The sequence below is a fragment of the Puntigrus tetrazona genome, chromosome 6 (genome assembly GCF_018831695.1).
Source record: "Puntigrus tetrazona isolate hp1 chromosome 6, ASM1883169v1, whole genome shotgun sequence".
Lineage (NCBI taxonomy): Eukaryota > Metazoa > Chordata > Actinopteri > Cypriniformes > Cyprinidae > Puntigrus > Puntigrus tetrazona.
The window spans coordinates 4,901,995-4,924,498 of NC_056704.1; the positions used below are offsets into that span (position 1 = coordinate 4,901,995).

General features: G+C 36.1%; 1 protein-coding gene across 1 annotated transcript in view; it reads right to left on the reverse strand.

Annotated features, from left to right (window-relative positions):
• Positions 1-22,504, reverse strand: part of myo10l1 (myosin X, like 1) — a 44,152-nt gene that overhangs the window by 7,903 nt on the left and 13,745 nt on the right. The window contains exons 2-24 of the mRNA XM_043242882.1: positions 20,957-21,055; positions 12,139-12,297; positions 8,434-8,621; positions 7,368-7,502; positions 7,164-7,288; positions 6,535-6,548; positions 6,236-6,320; positions 6,018-6,124; positions 5,805-5,934; positions 5,094-5,212; positions 4,825-4,971; positions 4,641-4,741; positions 4,407-4,473; positions 4,147-4,239; positions 3,973-4,041; positions 3,794-3,876; positions 3,544-3,652; positions 3,291-3,371; positions 3,082-3,206; positions 2,865-2,994; positions 2,598-2,704; positions 1,712-1,988; positions 118-909 (exon numbers count right to left, since the gene is read on the reverse strand). Of these exons, the coding sequence (XP_043098817.1) occupies positions 118-909; positions 1,712-1,988; positions 2,598-2,704; positions 2,865-2,994; positions 3,082-3,206; positions 3,291-3,371; positions 3,544-3,652; positions 3,794-3,876; positions 3,973-4,041; positions 4,147-4,239; positions 4,407-4,473; positions 4,641-4,741; positions 4,825-4,971; positions 5,094-5,212; positions 5,805-5,934; positions 6,018-6,124; positions 6,236-6,320; positions 6,535-6,548; positions 7,164-7,288; positions 7,368-7,502; positions 8,434-8,621; positions 12,139-12,297; positions 20,957-21,055 (3,342 nt within the window). The remainder of the gene's footprint in view (positions 1-117; positions 910-1,711; positions 1,989-2,597; positions 2,705-2,864; positions 2,995-3,081; positions 3,207-3,290; positions 3,372-3,543; positions 3,653-3,793; positions 3,877-3,972; positions 4,042-4,146; positions 4,240-4,406; positions 4,474-4,640; positions 4,742-4,824; positions 4,972-5,093; positions 5,213-5,804; positions 5,935-6,017; positions 6,125-6,235; positions 6,321-6,534; positions 6,549-7,163; positions 7,289-7,367; positions 7,503-8,433; positions 8,622-12,138; positions 12,298-20,956; positions 21,056-22,504) is intronic.

A 22,504-nucleotide genomic window follows, 5' to 3' on the forward strand; every position in this document is an offset into this window, starting at 1 on the left:
AATGGTCTGTGTGTGAGTGTGCATATCTACTTAACTATATTTTAGTGGCAAATATGTTATGTACTCAGTAGTGAGCTACTTTGTACATGTTCTTTTTGGAGTCTCTGTATAACTCACTGAATCTGAGCTGCGGTTGTAAGACTCCTGGCTTGCATTGGTGCAGGTGGACTTGCGCGCATGTTCTGCGTCTGTCGCTGCAATGCTGCTCTGTCCATCCTCTAAATCATCTTGGTCATAGTCTGACTCACCATCCCCAGGTACACTGTAGATAGGTTCCTCTGTGTCTGGCAGAGACTCTGCTGCAGTCAGTCTGCTGGTGCGATCCACATCCTCTCCCTGCTTTTTCTCATCCACCTCTTTAACTGTTTTAGCCTCTTCAGGCTTTCCAGTTTCCTTTTTAGCTTCACCAGGGAGAGGAGGAGGAGGTGGAGGAGGAGGTGGTGGAGGAGGAGGAGCCCCTGGTGGAACATTGGATGCAGATGGAGCAACTGTGCCCTCGGCAAAAGCAGCAGGAGGAGGTGGCAGAGTGCCTAAGATCTCCTGATCCACTGGACCTTCCACCGGCGGAGGGAACTCAGGAAGTGGTATGCACTCTTCTTCTGCATGGAAGCCTTCATCTACCTCTTCCTCAGTGGCGCCTGTCGATCTGGAGGCAGGTCGCTTAGGTTCACCAGGAATGACTTCAGGGCCTCCGGTGTCAAGCAGTTCAAGGAACTCAGTGGCAACACGAGAAGCAGCTTTTTTCTGACGCAGCACCTCAGCATCACGCCGCAAGCGGAGTTCCTGTCTTGAGCTCTCACACAGCATAGACACGCCGTCTTCTCTTTTCTTCTGAAGACGTTCAATCTCTCGCTCCAATTGCAGAATTTCCTCCATTTGACGGTGCTCTTCCTCAGACGACTGTGGAGACTGAAGGAGGGAAGGAGAGAGGAATGATATAGGAACTCTTGTTAGAGAAAACAAACATTACACAAATGTTGACACCACCTGTTTTAAAGTCAGACCTGTTTTTGGACTTGATGCCAGAAGGTTTGAAAAAAAAAAACACAGAAAACTTTTTGACAGGTAGACTGCACATGAACTCATCTGTTTTTGATAGAGGAGTCTGAAGCTATAAAGTATTATGAAGTATTATTTTTCTGCACATAAAAAAATAAATATTTATAATTATTGGATATAAAGCCATTATTTTGATAAAACTTTTAAAATCATAATTATGCCTTTTTATGACATACGTTTTTATTTATTTTTAATTTTATTTATAATTTTATTTATTTTTATTTTATAAAAAGGTCAAAATTAGATCATAAGTCACAGTTATGACAAAAATATCTCATAACTTTTTTTTATCACATATAACTTTGCCACATTTTTGTTTATATCATAATTTTATTAAAATACTACATTTTGTCATAATTCCACACTGTAATGTCATAATTGTGACTTTTTATGTATATGTATTTTATGTTTAAGCTTTTTTATGCAACAGAAATTATGTAGAATAAAGACAAAGCTACGTGACAAAAATAATACAATCAATCAGCACAATCAGCAAGAATGCTGATCACTTAATATACCCTGAACAGAATGACTAGAAACATTAATCACTATAGTGGTGACTTTAAGAGATAGGTGGGATTTTTGCCCTAAAATATATACACAGCTAGTATGCATGGTTTGAGCAATTTAAAAGATTGTTAAAGTCACTGACCTCTGCTTCCTCTCCTTCCTTTTCCTCTTTGTTTTTCTTTTCATGGTCTCCCTCTGTTTTATTCTCTTCCTCTTCTTTCTTTTTTCTTTCCTCCTCCTCTTTCTTCCTCTTTTCTTCTCGTAGTTTGCGACAAACTCCTCTTGCCACTTGCCCTCGCCTGTGTTTCTGGAGAACAAGTGCAGCTGAGCGTTTCCGTTGAAACCGACGTCGATAGAAATGTGCGCGGTAGTTCTTCTGGATGGTCAAAATGCTGTCCCGAGCCTTCTTAAAGTTCTTTCTGTAATGAGTACACAGTTCAAGTTCCCTTAGAATATATAATTGTGAAATCAGTATTTTAAATCTGTCACTAAGGCACTACTTGTTGTTTTTCCCTCAATAAGCACCAAGAGGTAAAGCATAGGCACTTATATATACATAGTATAAAAAACGTACTCTTGTAAGTTTTGCTTTCATCGTTTCCTTGCTATTTATATGCAGTAGAAAGCAAAAGAGTGTACTCTCTGCAGCACTGCCCAGTTGAGGTTTCTTGTCATATGATTAAGCCAACCATGTAATAAGAAAAGGGCCAGGCACATTGAAAACAAATGTGATATTAAATTAATTAGCCATTTTTGTGAATAAATTATTTGATAATATTGGACATTAAATTTTTTTATTAAATATATGCAGGTTTGGTAAGCATAAAAGACGTTATATTTAAATAATATTGGTACTAACTCTCTAAAGAAAGCAAGATTATCATGAAAGATTCTCAGGACAGGTTGGAAGCTAAGCCATATAGGTAATATTTGGTTCTGAAGGGGCAGATGAATATTAAAAACATTTCTGGAAACTGTACCTAATGTAATATAAGTATATCTGTACAAAATTTAAGAAATACACAGACCTTGCAATATATCTTAGAAGATAGGCTCGTATTATCAGTCCAGCTTTGCTTCGTACTTCATCTCTCTGCTTCTCCATCTTCTGTTCCAGAGGTTCCTTCAGAAATACCTTGGGGTCAAAAAATATTTCAGGTAAGTGCAATCAAACATAACTTGTGCACATACATGACAGAATATGTGTCAATGTGTGTCTACCTTTATATACAAACAAAAAATGATAACTACCAAGAAGTGGTAAAGCAAAGGTTTAAAGGTCAAAGGTCACTCACCTTGGTCTTTCCAATCTGCCATTCCTTTTTGGACCTGTCGTGAAGAGTCAGCAGATCCGTGCTCTTCTTTTTCTCATCTCCATTCGAAGCCACAGCTGCCTTTTCCTTCTCATTCAGAATGATGTTATACCTGATATATACGACCACAAAAACTGAGTCTCCAAGAAAACCTAAGACAAACAAAAATTCATGTACCTATCTGCGTTTTAACATTTACCTGCTGAAGAAGTCTTTAAAGGTGCGTCGGACAGGGAATCCAGCTCTACGAATCTTTACTGTCTCCAACATGCCAGAGTACCGCAATTGATTAAGAACCACATCTGGGTCGAACTTGTTTGGGTTCTACAGAACAAAAATGCATTATTAAAATGTATAATATGTGTGGAATATGAACTGCATTCCAGTGGCTGATATGACTGCTCTCACCTTTTCCATGTTGGGTTTGATGCAACGCACAAAAAAGGGGTTGGATACACTGAGAGTGGCCATTAGGGCATGGAGAGAGTCCTGAAAGACAGAAGAGACATTAAATTACTGACAAATCTGAAAGGACTACAGGCGATATCAACAAACAACAGAGTTGAATGACTAATGACTAGTTCCTTATTGTTTTAATATGCAATGCTCATTTTAGGTATATCATATAGATAAAAGTCTTCATATAGGAGATTTATCTCACTCTGAACTGTGAGCTGACAGTGGGTTTTTTTCTTGCTGTACCCATCTTCAAGGTCTCTTCATTATTTCTACTGCTCACTTGCTCAAACAAGTCATAGATGAAATCCAATCTGCGCACACACACACACACACACACACACACACACACACACACACACACACACACACACAAAATAACTCAATGATTAAATGAGAGTGCAACAAAACTGCTTCACTGTGTGTGTTTGTGAATTTGTGTGCTTGTGTCTTACCTACTATCCTTCAACATGTTCAGTATATCATCTCTAAATGTGTCTCTGTTCTTTTCTAAAATCCCCCTCACATCATATAAGACCTATAAAAAGGAAAACAAAAAATATTAAAAAAAAGACAGGCAGAGAGATAAATAGATAGGCATACAGAAAGTCTGACAGATGGATATTTCATATACCTCTCCAGCATAGTGTTTTATCCCAAACTGATGGTCTGCCAGTCTGGGTTTCACATAATAGGGATTAGTCTGTGGAAAAAGACAACCTCATGTCTTTACTGAGCTTATTCATGTCATACTGTAAATGCTTGGCTGAACAGTATTATGACTTTGTGTGATAAGAACTGAACTCACAGAGTGTCTGCCGTGAAGTTTCTCCAGCAGGGTGAAGTCAGTACCCTTGGGAAATCGGCTCTCCTCATTAATCAGAGCTAACATGCCCAGTTTCTGCACAAACGCAACAGTAAATAAAAAAGTGTTACATAATACAAAACTGAAAACTTATTCTATTGTAAATAATCAAACCGAACTTTAAATATAAAATTAATGTAGAAATAAGTGGTACTCAGGCTAATTAAACCACTGTTCCTGATAGGTTAACATAAGTGATTTACCTTCTCAATCAGATCCAGACATTCTGCATTGTCCATCCAGTCAATGGCTTCCCAGTGAATCCCTTCCCTGAAACACACAATTTTAGCACACAAAACTGAACAATAAGCATGTTAGATGCTTAAACTGCATTTGTAATACCTGTTCAGGTCACTGGGCACTTATATGATCCATACATATGTAAAAATAGACATGTAATAGATGAATTTCATGCACTCACGATTGTCAGTCTTTACCTGTTGTACTCCAGTTGCTCCAGAGAGAAGATGTGTTTGTTGAAATATTCTTGCAGTTTCTCATTAGCATAGTTAATGCTGAACTGCTCAAAACGGTTCACCTTCAGAGCAAACAAACACTTAGATTAGAGCTCAATAAAAATGTGTGTCTGTGCATGAACATGTGATCCATGTGGCCTCACACCTCAAAGTTCTCAAAACCAAAGATGTCCAAGATTCCAATAGACTTGAAATTATCTTTGCCCTTTATCTTCTGATTAATTCGCATGATGATCCACGAGAAGCACTGAGAATAAAGCGCCATAGCAACCGAATCCCGGGAATCTATTGCCTGTCAATCAAGCATGAAAAAAAGTGCTCATTTTTGATCAAGCAGGGACAGAAGGGAAAAACTGCCAAACTATGCAGGTATTTTTAAACTGTATCAATATGAGAAGGTATGTGTGATGGTACCTGTTCCACTGTGAGTGGAGAGCAGATCTCTTCTCCTCTGAGGATCATGGAACGCTGGGTCAGAACCTCAGACAACTGAAAACTGTCCAGACCCAGGAGCTCGCTCACATTAGTGACAACTGCAGGAAAACAGAGAAGAGGTGTGAGTTACACATATACAAGGTCATGTAGTCTGACTACTTTTTGTTTTCTTATGACCTAACTCGTTCATCAGATAAAATTGAATGGAATTATTGTGTACCACATTGCTTTAGAAAAGCATTAATATGATCAATCTCATAAAATGCATTAAGCTTCACATTAGAACAGTTTCTTAAAAAATGTAGGGTGTTGATAAAAAGCTAATAAGGTAATATAATAATAAATGCGTCACATTAAAATAAAATACAATTTATCAGTGCAACCAATATGGCAATGTGTCTACGAACATCATGCAAGATATGTCTCAGGGGTACATCAAGTAAATACTTTACAGTGGTTAAACTCACAAAAAGGCTTGCAATTCTCTACATTATAGTAATAAACATATGAACATGACATTAATTGGCCCAAGTCTTGCAGGTTTTAATTTTTTTGTCCAGATTCCACCAATGTGTATTTTAAAACACATTTAATTTTTGGAATCTGATTATGTAATCTGGACAACATGTGATCAGGCATTGCATATCAGCAAAGTTTCTCTTTCAGTAAGCGATGAACGACGCGTCTCACCCTGTTGGGTGGTGATCTGAGCACCCCCTGCCGTCATGAACTCCACGTTACCAAGCTGGAGAACTCCAGACAGCAGTTTAAACATATCTCTGATCTCTTCTTCTGTGAACTCCATGACCTTCAGAGCCTCCTGCGGACGAAAAGAGAAAAAGAGCATGAGATTTTTATCCACCCTAAAGATGCTAATTGCAAGATCAACGAAACGCTCTGTACCATGACGTCGTCAAAAAGCCGTTTGTCATCAAGACTGCGGTCCTTCACACATCCTGACTGACTCAGATAATGAAATAACTCAGGGGAGTCTTCCAGAAAATATGTCTCTAAAAAGAGATGGACATATGTAATCATTCAGTGTATTTGTAGATGGCACATCTGCATTTGGGAATGTGTGTAAATGCGTGTGTGTTCAGGTGCACTGTGTATTCGTTCACCCTTTTGGCTTTTGCTAGCCCCGGCCAGCAAAGCATAAAAGATGTGGTAGTTTCTCTCGCCTGGATTCTGCCTTACCACTCGATTCTGCAACACAGATCAGATCACAGATGCTGAGTGGGCGAGAATCTCACTTTGGCAGACACTCTCCCTTCAAAATGGCGGAGTGATTCTGCCTTTGACAAGATATCCAATGCCAAATTGTATTAACAGAACAATGGCCTGTTTTATGCTGTGAACAGCTGATCATAGAAAACTGATTTCTGGTGGTTAGGGTGAGTCAGCAGGCAGAAAGCTTTACCTTTTCAAGCAAATCTGATGGGGCAAAAATTAAGGAAACTGCAGACACTTGAAGCAACAGCTTTTAATGCACTATACAGTGAATGTGTTGAAGCAGAACACTTTAAGTGTTTAACCTGGTTACCAAGTTACTCATTAATTTCCATGGTAACAAGAAAAACAATGCTAAAAAAACAACACTCAATCTTTAGCAAAAATGGTTGATGTGCATCATTCAGCTCAAAATAAATTATTAATTATATTAATTGTCTTATACTTTATATTAATTCGATTACTTTTTTAAACATTCGTAATTATCAAATTCCAAATTAGCATATTTAAATTATTAACTTTACATGTAATATTAAACACAGCTAAAACTTTGAATTTGACATTTTTACAAAGTGCTGTTCTTAAAAGTGTACATAAGTGTGTTAAGACACATTGTTCTTACATAAGTGGCCTTTTATATTATATTAGCTGCTACTATTTTAAAAATATACATTTAAGAGTAAAAGTACACTGCAAGTGCACGTTGAATTAAATTAAGCACCTTTTTTTTACAAGGGTATGATACAATTTGTAGGTCAGGTCAGGATGTCTCAGTATAATAAACTCTGTATGAAAGCATGTGTACTCCGAGAAGGATACAGTCGACGATGCATCCTCCCTGGATGTTCCCGCTTTGAGAGAAATGCAGCTGAATAAATTTTCCAAAACGACTGGAGTTGTTGTTGTAGACTGTTTTGGCGTTTCCAAATGCTTCCATGATGGGGCTACAACAGAAAAGCTGTGGATTTGTATGTGCGCATAAAAATGCTTAGGCTGTGTGTGTGTTTAGGAACGCGTTTTTACCTGCTCTGTACGATGGCTTGCTCCACACGTGTGCTCTTCTCTGTAGGTGGTGTCCCGGCAGAGTTTTGGCTCATGACAGATAGGAACTGTAGCAGTAGTTTGGTGCTCTCTGTTTTCCCAGCTCCACTTTCACCACTGATAAACACATACACACATGCGTTTGTGACCTTCACTGACGTGTGTTACCCTGATTGAATTTGCAACACTGTGAAATCTGATAGCAGTTTGTGGAAAAGGTCTAAAGCCACAACTGCTCAAACTCAGCCTTTAGGTTTTACACAAATTAGATTATATAAACTAAGATAATATCTAACAATAGCCAGTGAGTAAAACCAAAAGCATTCCAAACCTTCCTTGCATTACCTACATGCATTAAAAAAAGATACAAAAAAGCATTTTTCTAGTAAAAAGTGATATATATTTTTAGATAAAACAAGGGCATATGAATAATATATATATATATATATATATATATATATATATATATATATATATATATATATATATATATATATATATATATATATATATATATATATATATATATATATATCAGTTTGTTTATAATAGATGCCATATTGTCAGCCAGGGCTGTTTCTTTCTATTATTCATAATGTAAGTGTGTGGAAGTCTTTTGAAAGTTACGGCACACTTTACAATAAGGTTCATTATTTAACATTGCTTAACAACATTAGTAAACATGAACTGAGAATGAACAACACTTCTACAGCATTTATTAAATCTTAGTTAATCACAAGTTAACATTAGTTAATGCACTCTGAATTAACATAAATAACATGTTCCTGTTAGTTAATAACATTTAACTAATGTTAACAAATGACAAAAAATTTATTTTAAAATATTACCAAAGTTTTAAAAGGTGTTTTACATAAATCAAAATATGATATCTGTTAATAACATTTAAATGATGACTTAAAATTGTTGTTGATTAAAGTATTTTACTTATATTTACATTTTTACTGAAAATCTATTTACTGGATTCTCGCATTCTGCAAATGTATCTGCTTATCTAGATCAAATAAAGTGTTTGGAGGTCTCATGTTACCTGATCAGCACACATTGGCTATCATGTCTCTTCCATAAGCAGCGGTAGCACTCATTGGCAATAGCAAAGATGTGTGGTGGCAGCTCGCCCAAATGATGCTGACTGTACAGCTCCACTGCAGAGAGATCATACAGCCCTCTGATCTGCTTATAAGGGTTCACGGCCGCCAGGATAGAACCTATGTTAGTCTGAGAGATAGAGGAAAAAGTGTCAGTAAGTTGATGGGTATTAAATATAACAAAGCCAGCAAATAGCAAAACAATAAAACCAGCATACTTGCACGCACATTTGTGATCAGTGTATATTTGAATTTATAGCTCCAGATGAACTGAAATTTTACAATGAGTATGTGATCCGGTCATATTTCACAGCTGGTGTCAGTGGGTCGTGAGAGGATTTTGGATGATGTTTGTCCTTATCTATGAGCTCTGTGACAACATAAATCCATCTCATTTAATATTGACTGCATTAGTAGATGCTGGTATTATTAATGTGTTTAGGAGTGGGTGTGTGATTGTAATTTTCATACACTGTGGCTAACAACACCCATGCTGACTGGCAGTAATGTGATTTACTGATCTTAGCAACAGCAGCGATGATGAGATTAAATTGAGACATTACTGGGTTCCTGGAGAGGTGCCAAACGCATCTAGACACAACATTATGGACACTACACAAATGAGAACAAAAATATTACAGTATATTTTCTGTGGATCTGAAATTGTGTCAATGTTGTCCTTGCAAAAAACATTTTGTTGCTACTGTCCCAAGAGGGCACTAGAGAGAAGAGTCATTCTCATTCAGGTCGACCATGTCCTGGTGTCTGGGATAAATTAGATAACCACTGCTATCAGTCATCGACCTCAGATGTTAGCAATGCAGTGCATCCTGGGAAAGGTGAATTACAGTATCCATTTACCAAGATGGGATAAGAGAGACCCTTCACATTCGCTCCACTGAGCACAGCATGACGCGAATCTTCAGTTTAAGATCAACAGTAGAGCAGCCAAATAAAGCCTTGCGTTTAGTTCCATTCAAATGAAAGGGAAATTTATATAAGCTATTTTCAGACACTGATAGTGAAATTTTATTCGAGCTCTATAAATAAAAAGCATTATACTGACCTTTGCTAATCGTTGAAACATCCATACATAATTTCCTGTATTGCATATGAGAACTAGATTGATTTATTGATTCATTACCAGTACAAATAAACCAAGATAAACAATCATACAGCTATTATCTCACTTGTATTGAAGTGTACACTGAAATGGGTTTAGACTGCATAATGTGTTTAGGGTGCAGATGACTACTGGAAGTTTTTGTGCCTCTGCAGTGAACTAAACATGGCAGGTCATGTCAATGGCACATATTTGTGGTTATACTAAATTAAAATACTAAAACAATACCAATTTGATAAATTATAGTAGTCTGGGTTATATGCTTCAACAAGTTGGTTTCATGTATGTCTTCGGTTTGTTGCTTCCGTGAGTCATGAGTTGTAACAAAAGTAATATAGTTTTATTAGTAAAGATTTAAACAGATGTGTGTTTTTGTTTACATAACATATTTACTGTGTATTTTTATATGTATGCAAATTTATATATTTATATTATTAAATATATTTGTATAATTTTTTATACATAATGTATAATGTTTTATATAATATATAATAATGTAAATATAATAATATATAAAATATATATAATAATAATATATAATAAATATATATATAAACTTCCATTGTAGATTTATCCATATAATGGTTAATGACCAAAATCAGCATTCTTCAGATTATGGCATTTTATGTTTCAAAAAGAGGCACGTAAATGATGACAAAATTTTCATTTTGGGTGAATCATCCCTTTACAATCTCTAATTTAAAATAATATCGTATAATAAAAGCACATAATATATATTTGTAATAACATGCTTCTGTCTTTAGGTAAGTTTATCACTTTATCAGTAGCTCTAGGTTAGTTAAACCCAGTATGATGGAAGATTAAAAAGAATCTGACATATAAAAGTTGTGTAATCGTGCTGAAAACTTCCAATATGCTTGTCTCTGTCCCACTAAATCCTTACAAAGAAGGATTTAGTGGCTTTAAGGTCTCTTTCTATGGATTTTGCAAAGGTCAAACTGGAATGTTTGGATCATAATGCAGACAGTGAGTCATATCATTCCCTCCAGGCTACAACTCTAAACCAGCAGTCGTAGGGATGTATGGCTCTGTTTAGACCAATGAAGTTGCGTCCTGCACTCACGACCCGATCACATGACTCTTCTCTTTGTCAACATCATCTGTAAGACCCTATAGAGTGGCACACATTTATTTAAACACGTCCAGAGGGCCCATTCTTTGATTTCTTGCTTTGTCTCTCTCTCACACAAAGACAGTGTTACAGTGAATGAAAATACAATATATACTGTATAAAACAGAATTACTGATTAATTTAAGAACAGATGGTTATTAGTCAAATTCTGGATTTTCGCAATTCACTTAATAATAAAACCCTAATTATTATCCTAAAATACTCCCTAATTAAAGTCTGTCCATTGAGAATCTTTTGTTGGTACTTTAGCACTTTACATCATTTGGGCTAATTTTTTTTGGTATAGTACATATTTCAGTATCAGTTGTCTGAAAACCCAATTTGGGATGTATTAGGTTTCGGATGTTTTTCTCGAAGAAGGAAAGTTCCTTAATCAAACAGGGTTTCCTTTCAGTCTCAGGCCGAGATGTTTTGAGTTAATATCACTCCGCTGAACTTAAGCAGGAAACTCCAGTTCCTCTCTCAGCCAGTTAGACTGCTGTCCACCCTCAAACTCAGAACACAAAACAACAAAGAATTGATTACACAGGAAAGAGGAGTGAACCATTGTGCATTAACTGCCATCCTGACCTACTTTTTACAAAGTACTGGCATGAGGAAAAGCAAAGAGAATCCCTGGAGAAAATGCGAAAATCTCTATTTAATTAGATTAAGAATATTGACTTTAATGATACTTCGTAATGCTTTGATGTAGAATGCCTAGATGCTTGTTTGTTCATATTTTCATTTATATCGGTCAGTACAGCAAGGAAACATGTGACTACATTAGAAGCCCAGCTCAGTGTGCTAAAGCATGGGTACTGCTCTGAATAATTAAAATTTTTCATCACTGTCTGTACACTAGTCCTATACAAAAAATGACAATATGCATATATGAGATGCATGTGGGAAATGTACAGGGTTAGTATAAAATTTAGCATTTTCAAATTATTTTTTATTTCAATAATAATAATAATAATAATAATTTAACATTCAGTTTTGTTTTAGTTTTAGCAATGGTTTTTATTTGTACAGTTTAGGTTTTATTTTATGGACATTTATATTTCTTTATATGCACTACTGGTCAGATTTGAGGTTGATAAGATTTATTTTTTCATGTTTTGAAAAGTCTCTACTGTTCACCAAGGCTGCATTTATCTGATAAAAAAATAAAGCAATTCAAATAAAGCAAACAGTAATTTTGTGAAGTATTCTTAAAGATTTTCTATATTCTGAAACACTTTCAATGCTCCAGTCTCCCATGATCTTTCAGAAATAATTTGAATATGCTAATAAGCTTGGTGCTTAGGAAACATTTATTATATTTTTATCATTATAACCACTGAAAACAATATTTGTGTAAAAAAAAAAAAGTATTTGAAACATTCTTACATAGATGTTGTCTTTCTGGTATCTCTGATGAAGGTTGTGCATGATGGCGGCCTCATGGAGTTCTGCCAGCGTGGACATGTCCTCCACTCCATCAATGCTGCTCTGGTGCATGGGGGACACCTTCTCTCTGTTCACCTCCGCCTGCTGCAGGTACACCGCCTGAAAGACAGAAAGCGACAGAGTGGCCTTAACAAAATAACACAGCTTTTACGCACACCAGCCTGCTGATACACAGATGCATGAGTGGTATTATCACAAAAGGGGAGAGGATCCTTGCTGGGCCATTTTAAGGGAATGCCTGTGGTTGAATAATGCATTAGTCAGACAGCAGGGTTCCCGCTTTTCTCTTCTGTAGAGTTTCAGCGTGCTGAGGCCTTTCTTTACCCTCTGTACCCACCAGGCACTGCTTAAAAAAACCCCAGATGTTTTGGCAAGTAGAGACTACAGCCTGACCTATTTAAACTCAGCAAAAAACTTTTAAAAATGCAGGAGTTAACATTAAACATCCATAGGATTTTTTTTTCCATACTATGGAAGTCAATGGCTACCGTCAACTTCAATTTCCTTGCAATTTGGAGATAATATTAGTGCAGAAATGACATACTTCAGCTTTAATATAGATTACATCAACTTTAATAAAAGCTTATTTGCTTTATTTGACTGGACAGAACAAAAGGAAGAGACATTCTCTCTCTTTCTCAGCATTCTGTCTATTTAATTTCTGCTGAAACCTCGCTCGTGTCACCCGTTGCCACGGTAACCAGAGAGCACAGCCCAGTTCATGAAGAGAGAGCTGAGAGCCTGACAGATTAAAAATCAATACAGCCACTAAAGTGTGTGTGCCGTTTACTTCAGGTACGGATTTATGAACTGTTTCTATTCAGATCCATTAAATCAGCCACAATCTTTCTAAGTGCACACATGTACATATATCCCAGACGGAGAGAGAATTATGTTTGGCTCAGTTACATGCTGCTGAATTGGGGTTAGAGTGAAGAGAAGAAGGAAAGGTCATAGTTTATGAGCTGAGACAAGTTTCTGCTAATCAATACAACTGACGATAATGACATTGCCCTTCCAGAAACCTGACCAGAATCAAAGCTTATTTAGAAATATCAAGAAACAAACCTGATTTCGAATGAAATAACACAGAATTTTAATTTGAGTGTGTGTTTTGAAGAGAGAGCACAGGCATGCTGTAATATCCTGTCAAATCTTTCACTCGTGTATGCTTTAAAGAATTTGCTAATATTTATACCTTTGTGTTTGTCTACATGTCAGTCTGAGATTATAATGCTTATCTAACATGTTTATTTAAATAACATTTGAGGGACGCTTCTAACAATCAGTCAAAGCTACAGAATGACTAATATGTACTGCAAAAGTCTACTACTCAGCACTTTTACAATACCTTTATGGTATGCTTTTTTTTGGAGCTTTACGGTATTATCACAGTACATGCTCAGAATTTTGGCAAACATTCTGGCAAAGGAACAAAAGTTGGAGCAACAATAATGGTCTTAAATGTTCAAATGGTGTTAAATGTTCTCAAAACTTTAGCACAAAAACATTTACACATTATTCATGGAACTTTTATTCCCTAAAATGTTATAATTGGACATACACCATTTTATAAATTGGACATACACCATTTGTTTTAGATTGCTCAGATAACATTCAAAAGTAATGTTCATATAATGTGTGCAAAATGACAAAATGGAATATTTCAAGTTTCAACATTTTGAATGTTCAAACAACGTTTACAAATAACATATTTATAACTTAACGAGAATTTTTCTTAGCTGGGCCGTATCTGATGTAGATTGGACACGTCTCAGATCTGTTGTATGTGTGTGTACTAACTTCTTCTGGGGACAAAATTTCAGGTCATCCTCATTTGTAGAAAGGATATAAAATATATATATATATATATATTGTAAAAAATACACAAAGTTTTAGTTAGGGTTAGGTTAATGTATTTATAATCTGTAAATGTCCCCATTTAGATAGCTATGTAAATGTGTGTGTTTAGTTGTAAGTCTGTGATGATTGTAAGTTTAGATGCTGAAAAGAGGAGATGAGGAGGTCTTCATGCTCCATTTTCTCCACCCACCCACTCACACACGCACGCAAGCACACAGCCGCTCCATCTCTCTCCCCTCAGCACATGGATATTTCTGCAAATCTGTTTGATGTTTGAAGCTGCTTTGCATGATTCAGACGAAAGCTGAAAAAGCATGGGAGAGAGAGAGAGAGACCATAAGCGCCAGTGACCTACATTCACACCTATAGAGAAATAGAAGCGTAACAGAATGCGGGGGTTCTGAGATGCATGTTTAAATTTGAATTAAAAACAAGACCCACATGGAGTGAGACACTGAACACAATGAGATGTGACTTAATAGATGAAGACATCTGTCTGTGCACGCAGACCAAAAATGTTATAATAAAAGTGCCCTGTGTGAATGACCCCTAAGTTCACCACAGACAGACTGATGTCCATTCAGATAGCTGGAGACTGTAGGACAGTGATAGGTTCAGTGATGTAGAAATGAAGAAAACAATATATGTGACTGAATTATTTAAATGTCAGACATTTCGCTGCAAATAATTTCACTGCAAATGTTTCTAATGCGTATACTACTTTTACATATATTTGAACAAAATACAGTAAAAACACTAACATTGCAAAATATTATTATCATTTACTTCTGTGATGGCAAAGCACATGAATTTTCAGCATCATCGTCTTAAGTGTCACACGATCATTCAGAAATTATTCTAATATCCTGACTCAAGAAACATTTCTTATTCTTAGTGTTATCATCATTAAAATCGATTGTGCTTCATTTTTTTGTGTAAGAATATGCAACTGATGATACTGTATTTAGTGTAAATAAATATTTCCAACATTCTAAATGTGATTAATATAATTAATTAGGTATTTAAAAAAAAAAAACTTTTAAACTGTATTGTGAATGTTTGTCATTAAGTGCAATAAATTCTATTAAATTATTTGAAATATAATACAATTCATTTCATTAGGCTTTTTCCTTTTTTAACTCATCCACTGAGCTTATATTTAGCATCTGCTGATGTTTCTCAATGTAAAATGATTTAGAAATAGCTCTCATGACGACACAAAGAAAGGCCATTTCTGGAGGGGGTGGGTGATATGCCTTCGAGTTGCATGTGAACTCTTATAGTTAACTTCTCAAATTTAGGTCACAGTCTATTTTTGTGCCTCAGAGTTCTTAAATCCTATAACAAACCTGTGAACGCTTTAGGTGGAGTTGCACACACGCACACACACACACACACACACACACACACACACACACACACACACACACGGCAAAGCACTGAAGCAGAAGACTCACCTCAGCGTGAATAGTAAGGAGATACTCACTGACCAATGCTCCGGAGGGCACACACACAAATACACACCAACCAAAAAAAGAACTACATACAGTTTTTCCTGCTAATACAGAGAAATATGGGAACACACCAGAAATGTGTGACAATATACTGACAGAATATGCAAACATGTACAGTTAAATTCTTATTCAACCTAAAAGTACAAGGCCAATGACTATCAACATTATAAGTGACCTTTTTCACATCCTCAAATTCAGCCTGAAAGGACAAGGGTGACAATGCAACCTTCTATGATGGAATCAATCTTTACCAACACAATATAGCCCTGTGACAAAGTCAGAAGAACCCTGCTAGTAACAACTTTACAAAAACATACAAAATAAAGTCATGAGAAGGTTAAGATAACACTTTTACACAATACTCTTAAAGGCACAGTTTGCACAAAAATGTCAGTTTGCTGAAAATACACTCACCCCCGGATTATTCAAAATGTGGATTGGTTGGTTACTTCTTCAGAAAAGAGAAATTTAGCATTATATGACTTTCTAACAAATGGACCCTATGCAGTTAATGGGTGCCGTCAGAATGAGAGTCCAAACAGCTGCTAAAAATATTAATCCAAACTCTATTCATCCTCAACTCCAGTCATACTCTGTCCATCAACTAGCATCTTGAAAAATGAAAAGCTACACTAAATGTTTGTAATAAATTCATCAAGATGTTTTTAACTATAAACAGTTGCGCCAGGCTAAAATGTGAATCCACTAAAAGGCTAAAAATCGCTTTGTCTGAATCAGGACAAAAGATATGGACTTTTTCACCTGAGGAAGCATTATTATTTATTTTTGGGGTTTTTGAGTTTTTTTGGTCAAACTTTTAAATTTCTTTGAATGTTGCTTTTTACAAACATAGTTTTTTACTTTACAAAATATTAACTGATGGACTGGAGTCGTGTAAATTACTTTTGACTTACTGTGATGTTTTTATCAGCTGTTTGCTATTTGTCCAAATCAGTTCCAGTGAAGAAACAAACTCGTCTGCATGGCTTGATTGCCTGAAGGCGAGTACATTTTCAGCAATTTTTTATTTTGGAGAGAAATTTGTTTATTATGGTTTTATTATGTTCATTTATATTTTTGTAATGTTGCAAAAACATTCCAGGTTGCATGTCATTACATTTTAACTATATTTTAGTTATTTTCTTTGGATTAAAATGCTTCAGTTCACATGTACAATCCACAAAATCGTGCATGCATGCATAGCACACATACAGTACTGTCCCAGTAACTCGGTCAGAACCACTGCAGGAATGGGGTCACTCCCACACTTAACTAAATTATTAACCAAATCAGATGCGAGAGCGAGAGAGAGAAATAAAGCGAGGAAAAGAGAGAGAGATGTCAGTTTGCATCCAACCCTGTGCTATACCATGCTCTAAAGTCCACATAAAAAATTCAGCATTCTCCAACTGGGTTGCCATTTCAAAACGCATACCCCGTACACATGCAAAAATACTTTTCTACCATTTTGAACAAAGACCTTAGGGCCAAAACAATAGGTGAGAAGACCTCCAGGAAGACAATATTGAGGCTGCTGGAGTTTCCTGGAAAGGCTGAGACATAACAGAAGGCTGGATAGGTGTATTGATTTATGGAGGAGGGTTTTAACTACTGCAGAGAGTGCTACTGAATATTCTCATGTCAGCACAAGCTCTCTGGTGTTCAGGGCATGAAACATCAAGGTTACAAGCATACAGGAAATATTGGGAAAGTGTAGACTTAGATAAAAGCTAAAGGAGATTTTTCTTCTTTTTTTGGAACCTGCTTTGGATTCTGCTGTAGAATTGGGAAGTCTGCAATCATTTTGAGGATTCTGTTCATTCAGATAGCCATTTTATATAATTGGTGGGAAAAATTTCATTTTCATTTCTGTGAAACATAAAAGAAGATATTCTGAAGTATGTTACAACTGTTATGCCTGTTACTGAATCAGCATGTGAGAAAAAGTGTTTTTTTTTTCCCTTAAAGCTATAATTTGTACTTTTGAAGCACCAAGTAAAATTCACGTTATATCGAAAAGGTTGATATTCATGTTGATTGTGACTGGGATTTGAGTAGTAATAAGAATTAAGTCATTGCAATCTCAAATGCAGCACCCACTCTATCAGATCACCTGATCTTCCATTAGTAGACATCACTGCCGATATGAAGTTAATAAAGTACCCTGATTTAAATCTGCTGCATTGCCAAAAGCAACATGTCAGCTCAAACCTTAACTTAAATTAAATCACATTTGTCGCTGCATCCCTCTTATTGATTTACAAAGACACTAGGAATCATTAAAAACTGATAATCATAAGTTTAACATCACTAAGTTTAACTGTTAGTCAACTGACTCCATAATGTCTGTTAGCATTTGCATCCCCATCAGAAGGACCTTGACATTTAAGTCACATTTAAGAGGCATTCTAGATGACAGGACTTCATCAGGGTCATATCAACCCAGCGGTCTTTCATTCTTTTGTTTCATGTTTCGTTTCCTTGTATGGCCATGTTTTTTTCAATATGGAATTAGTACTGCTTAGAATTGCAAAATAGTCTAAAAACCAACATGAAAAAGAATAGTGAGAGTGATCTTGCCTGAAAAAAATGTTGCCCACCCCTACCAAGCATGCGCATGAATAACCATATATGCACCACAAACACAAATGTTTGTAGACAAAAACACAAATGCAAACAGGCTTCCTGTATGCATCTGTACATACAGATAACCCTTCCCTGCTGTGCAGTCTCCCTTTCTGAGAGGAATCCAGGCCAGCACAGCTGTTATTATTAGCCTGACATCACAGCTCTGCCAGCTCCAACACCCACAGCTATCAGAAACTACTTACCTCTACCAGCACTGAGAGTGCTTGTGTGGGAGTTTAACTGCTAATACAACCATTTGATTACAATTAAACCTCAAAACAGAGGCAGATCTGCTTATTGAACTGTACAGAAATGTGATAGGCACAGTTTGGTGCACAGACTCAAAAGAAATTGACAAAAGTATTTACTGCAAAAAACAATTAAATCTCTCTGAGGTGTATTTTACATGAGATAATATAATCTTTATTTTGCATTTTGAGATTTTGGAATAGCGCCACATACAGAGAATAAACAAAAGACATAAGGAAATATAATAAGGCTCCCACAGCATACATCTTCTTATTGACATGTGAATGATATATTATTTAACAAACTAAGATAACTTTTAAAGAGAATTGAGAGCACTGCTTTCAGTTCCTGATGCAACTCGTGGCAGGTTAACTAAACGTTCACAAAGAGGAGCTTTTAAATTCATTTTATTATTACTTTTCACAATACACGTTTTTTGTTCAAAGCCTATTTATAATACATCTTAATGTGCATAATGTGTATATCTCCAGGCCTCATAGTAGCATTTAAAGGATCTTTTTTTTACTGACGGCAGATGAAACATTCTGACAATGTCTTTTATATTTTTCTGCACCTTGACATTATGTTCATTACTTGGCAGTGACTGAGATAGCCTCTCGGTTTTCATCCAAAATAAAAAAAAAAATCTTTTACAGGTTTGGAATGACATAGGGGTAAGTGATTAATAACAAGATGTTCATATTGGGGTGGAGTCGTAATATACATTATGCTTTTTGACCAAACAAGCAATCAAGAGGTTTAGATATGCTATGTAGTAATTATATATATGTGTGTGTGTGTGTGTGTGTGTGTGTATCATGCCCCAGGACAGTTTGTTGTTGTTTTCCATGCCCCATGTGCTCTGTGTGCCCTAGTTTCTGTCTCATGTTAATCAGTTAATTATGTCATTATGTTCAGGTTGTGTTGTCATGTTATGTCATTATCTCTCCCCAATATAAGTTCCAGTTTGTTCAATGTTTAATTGTGTTTCTGCAACCCTTCGATGTGGAATTATCTCTGTGTGGATTAATTAAAACTCTCCTCGTGCTTTCCTCGTGGAAAGCATTTGTGTTGATATTTGTGAATAAAAAGTCTAAATTAAATGTTGATCACATAAAATGATCATTTCAGAAGATAGAACTCATACAATAGAACTTGATGGAAATGTCTGGTATACATGTTCATTTCCGAATTGATTATAAAGTACTGTTACTGACCTACAAGGCTCTAAATGGTTTAGCCCCCATTTATCTGACCAGCCTTCTGTCAAGCTACAACCCGTCACGCTCTTTAAGATCTCAAAACTCAGGGCTCCTGGTAGTTCCTCGTATAGCAAAGTCTACTAAAGGTGGTCGAGCGTTTTCACATTTGGCACCCAAACTCTGGAATAACCTTCCTGCAAATGTTCGGGGATCAGACACACTCTCTCAGTTTAAGTCTAGGCTAAAGACATATCTTTTTAGCAAAGCATACTCGTAAAGATTAACATAAACCTATGCTACAGTACATCGTGATTCCCAATAGTATGAATGGCCGCTACTCTAATTATCCTTTTGTCTCCACCTCGGGATGTACATCCCGAGGCATCTAGTTACCGAGCCTCTCCAGTGGACCCAGTGAGGAGATGACCTTCCTGCGATGACGTCGAGGAAAACTCAACCTTCTGTCTGGACTAATTCTATCTTGGACTTTCTGCATTGTAATTCATCCTGCTGTTTTGTAATGCATCCTGTTGTGTGGTGACTTGCTTATGTCTGTGGAATGATTTGCTTTTGTTATGTAATAATTTGCTTTTGTGAAGCTGCTTTGGAACAATAGCCATTGTAAAAAGCGCTATACAAATAAACTTGAATTGAATTGAATTGAATACATAGGGAAAGATGAAACATATCTATCCAATTTAAAAACTTAATCTAGCGTGTTCTAATTACGGGAAGCTAATGCAAAAGCAACAATTTCCTTAAAATAGCTTAACCGTATTTTTAGTCTCTATATGACATTGTTGCATTTTTTGTTGTACTAGAAGGATATGAAAGGTCTAGTAAAAATTTCTCCAGCTGGATCACCTTTTAAGGGACACCCTGTTACCATGACAGCAAATATTAGTGGACATCTCTGCACTAAAAGAGGAGTGTTCTATCTCTTTCGCTCACGTGATTATTTGTAATTATTTATCTGCATATACCACATTGCTCCAAAACTGTCCAAAAGCTCATGTAGAATGGAGGAGTGCATTATAGTCGGTTATATGATACAGTCTCTTTCACATGTTCGTTTATGGAGGGTGAATGCATTGATTTAGCCTCATCCGTGCAGATGGCAGACATACATACACAAACATACACATGCACACACGCACAGCTCCTCGGCCCTGTTATGATGACATTCAGAACACAATACCAACCCAGCGTAATCTCTGACTCACACAACACCCATTCAGCCATAAAGGGCAACATCTGTGTGCTTGCATGTGTATGTGTTTATGACAGATTGCTGAGTCTTACCTCCCCGTAGTCGGTGGTGAGCACCAGGGTTCCATCTCCACAGGAGTTCACTGTAGACGGGACCAGCTGATCTTTATGATTCACCCACACTCGAGAACCCTGCAAAACACACACAAAAGCAGTCAGACACAAACCAACACAATCCCAGATTATATGTCCCAGCTGAATGTAAGAGAACAATGAAACACTCCAATAAAACACAAAGTCTTCATGTAGTCATTCACTGTTGAAATGTATGACTTTCAGGATGACCTGTGGGTGGCTGTTCATTTCTAAAGACTCACAGATGCCCACACATCAAGCTTAGACATGTCTTTGTGCACAAAAGTCAAAACCTACAAAGTGTTTTTTTTTATTCCAAATCAGTGAAGTAAAGTCCAAAACGATACCCTCAAAGCACATTATAAAGTAGGATGTGTAAATGAAAAATTTATATTAAAATCTATCATAATACAACACAATCTACAGTATATTGCTTTACCATTACCAAAATTATGTTTTTGTTATGTTTGTCATTAAGGTCTTTTCTACTTTCAAATTTTTATGTTTCATTTGTGTTACTTGCCGCTTCTTTGGAATTATTTATGAAATGTACTTGCCATTTCTGAGTGAAAAGTGCTTAATTATTGAAAATAAATCCAACTTGAACTCAAGGAAATTCATACATATTTTACTAAGTGGCTGACTCGCATTACTTTGTTTAACCTCACTTGTGTGAATTTGTAAGTTAAGTGAAAAATCGTACATACACCAAAAAAAAAAGAGATTAATTGAATTAACTAAAATTATTTTCCTTTAATGGTTGAAATGTATTTAAGCTACATTTAAATAAATACATTTATTTGACTAATTTTCAACATGTATTTTTAAAATGTAGCTAAAATGAATTATCAACCACGTACCTATAAAGAAGATTAATATCATACTTTGCAGTGTATTTTACGAAGGGGCAAATAAACAGAAATCAGACAAAATTGTACAAGTCGTACAAATTCTTACGAATTAGCCACATCAGAAAATATGAAAAAATCGCGTTGTTACAATCTACACCAATTTCTTTACGCGTATATTTATATTCTGTCAAACTAAAAGGAAATGTTCAAAACCTTACAAAAATTCAAAGATGATCTCACCATCAGTGGACAAGGCACATGATTAATGAAATGACCCAACAACATTTCTCACTTAATATAACAGAATTAAATTATCACTTGCAATGAAAATACAGATGATGCATAAAATGTTTTCAGACTAAGCTAATTTTTCATGGGAAGTTTGTGCTTTACTAAACATTATAATTTGTAAATGCAGTAACACACAGCGAGCAATGATGTCATTTTGGATGTGTCCTCCTGCTCTTCTCCACAGTAAAGTGCTGTTTCAGACTGAATTATGGCCAGCTGTATGAAGTTAACTGCTAATAATTGGATTGGTAAGCCTTCAGCGTCAAAGAGGAAGCTCAATGCACAATCACTAGCTTCAACAACAATAACAAAAACCCATACATTACTGCTAGAGCATTAAATGGCCCAGAAGAAACACGCATTA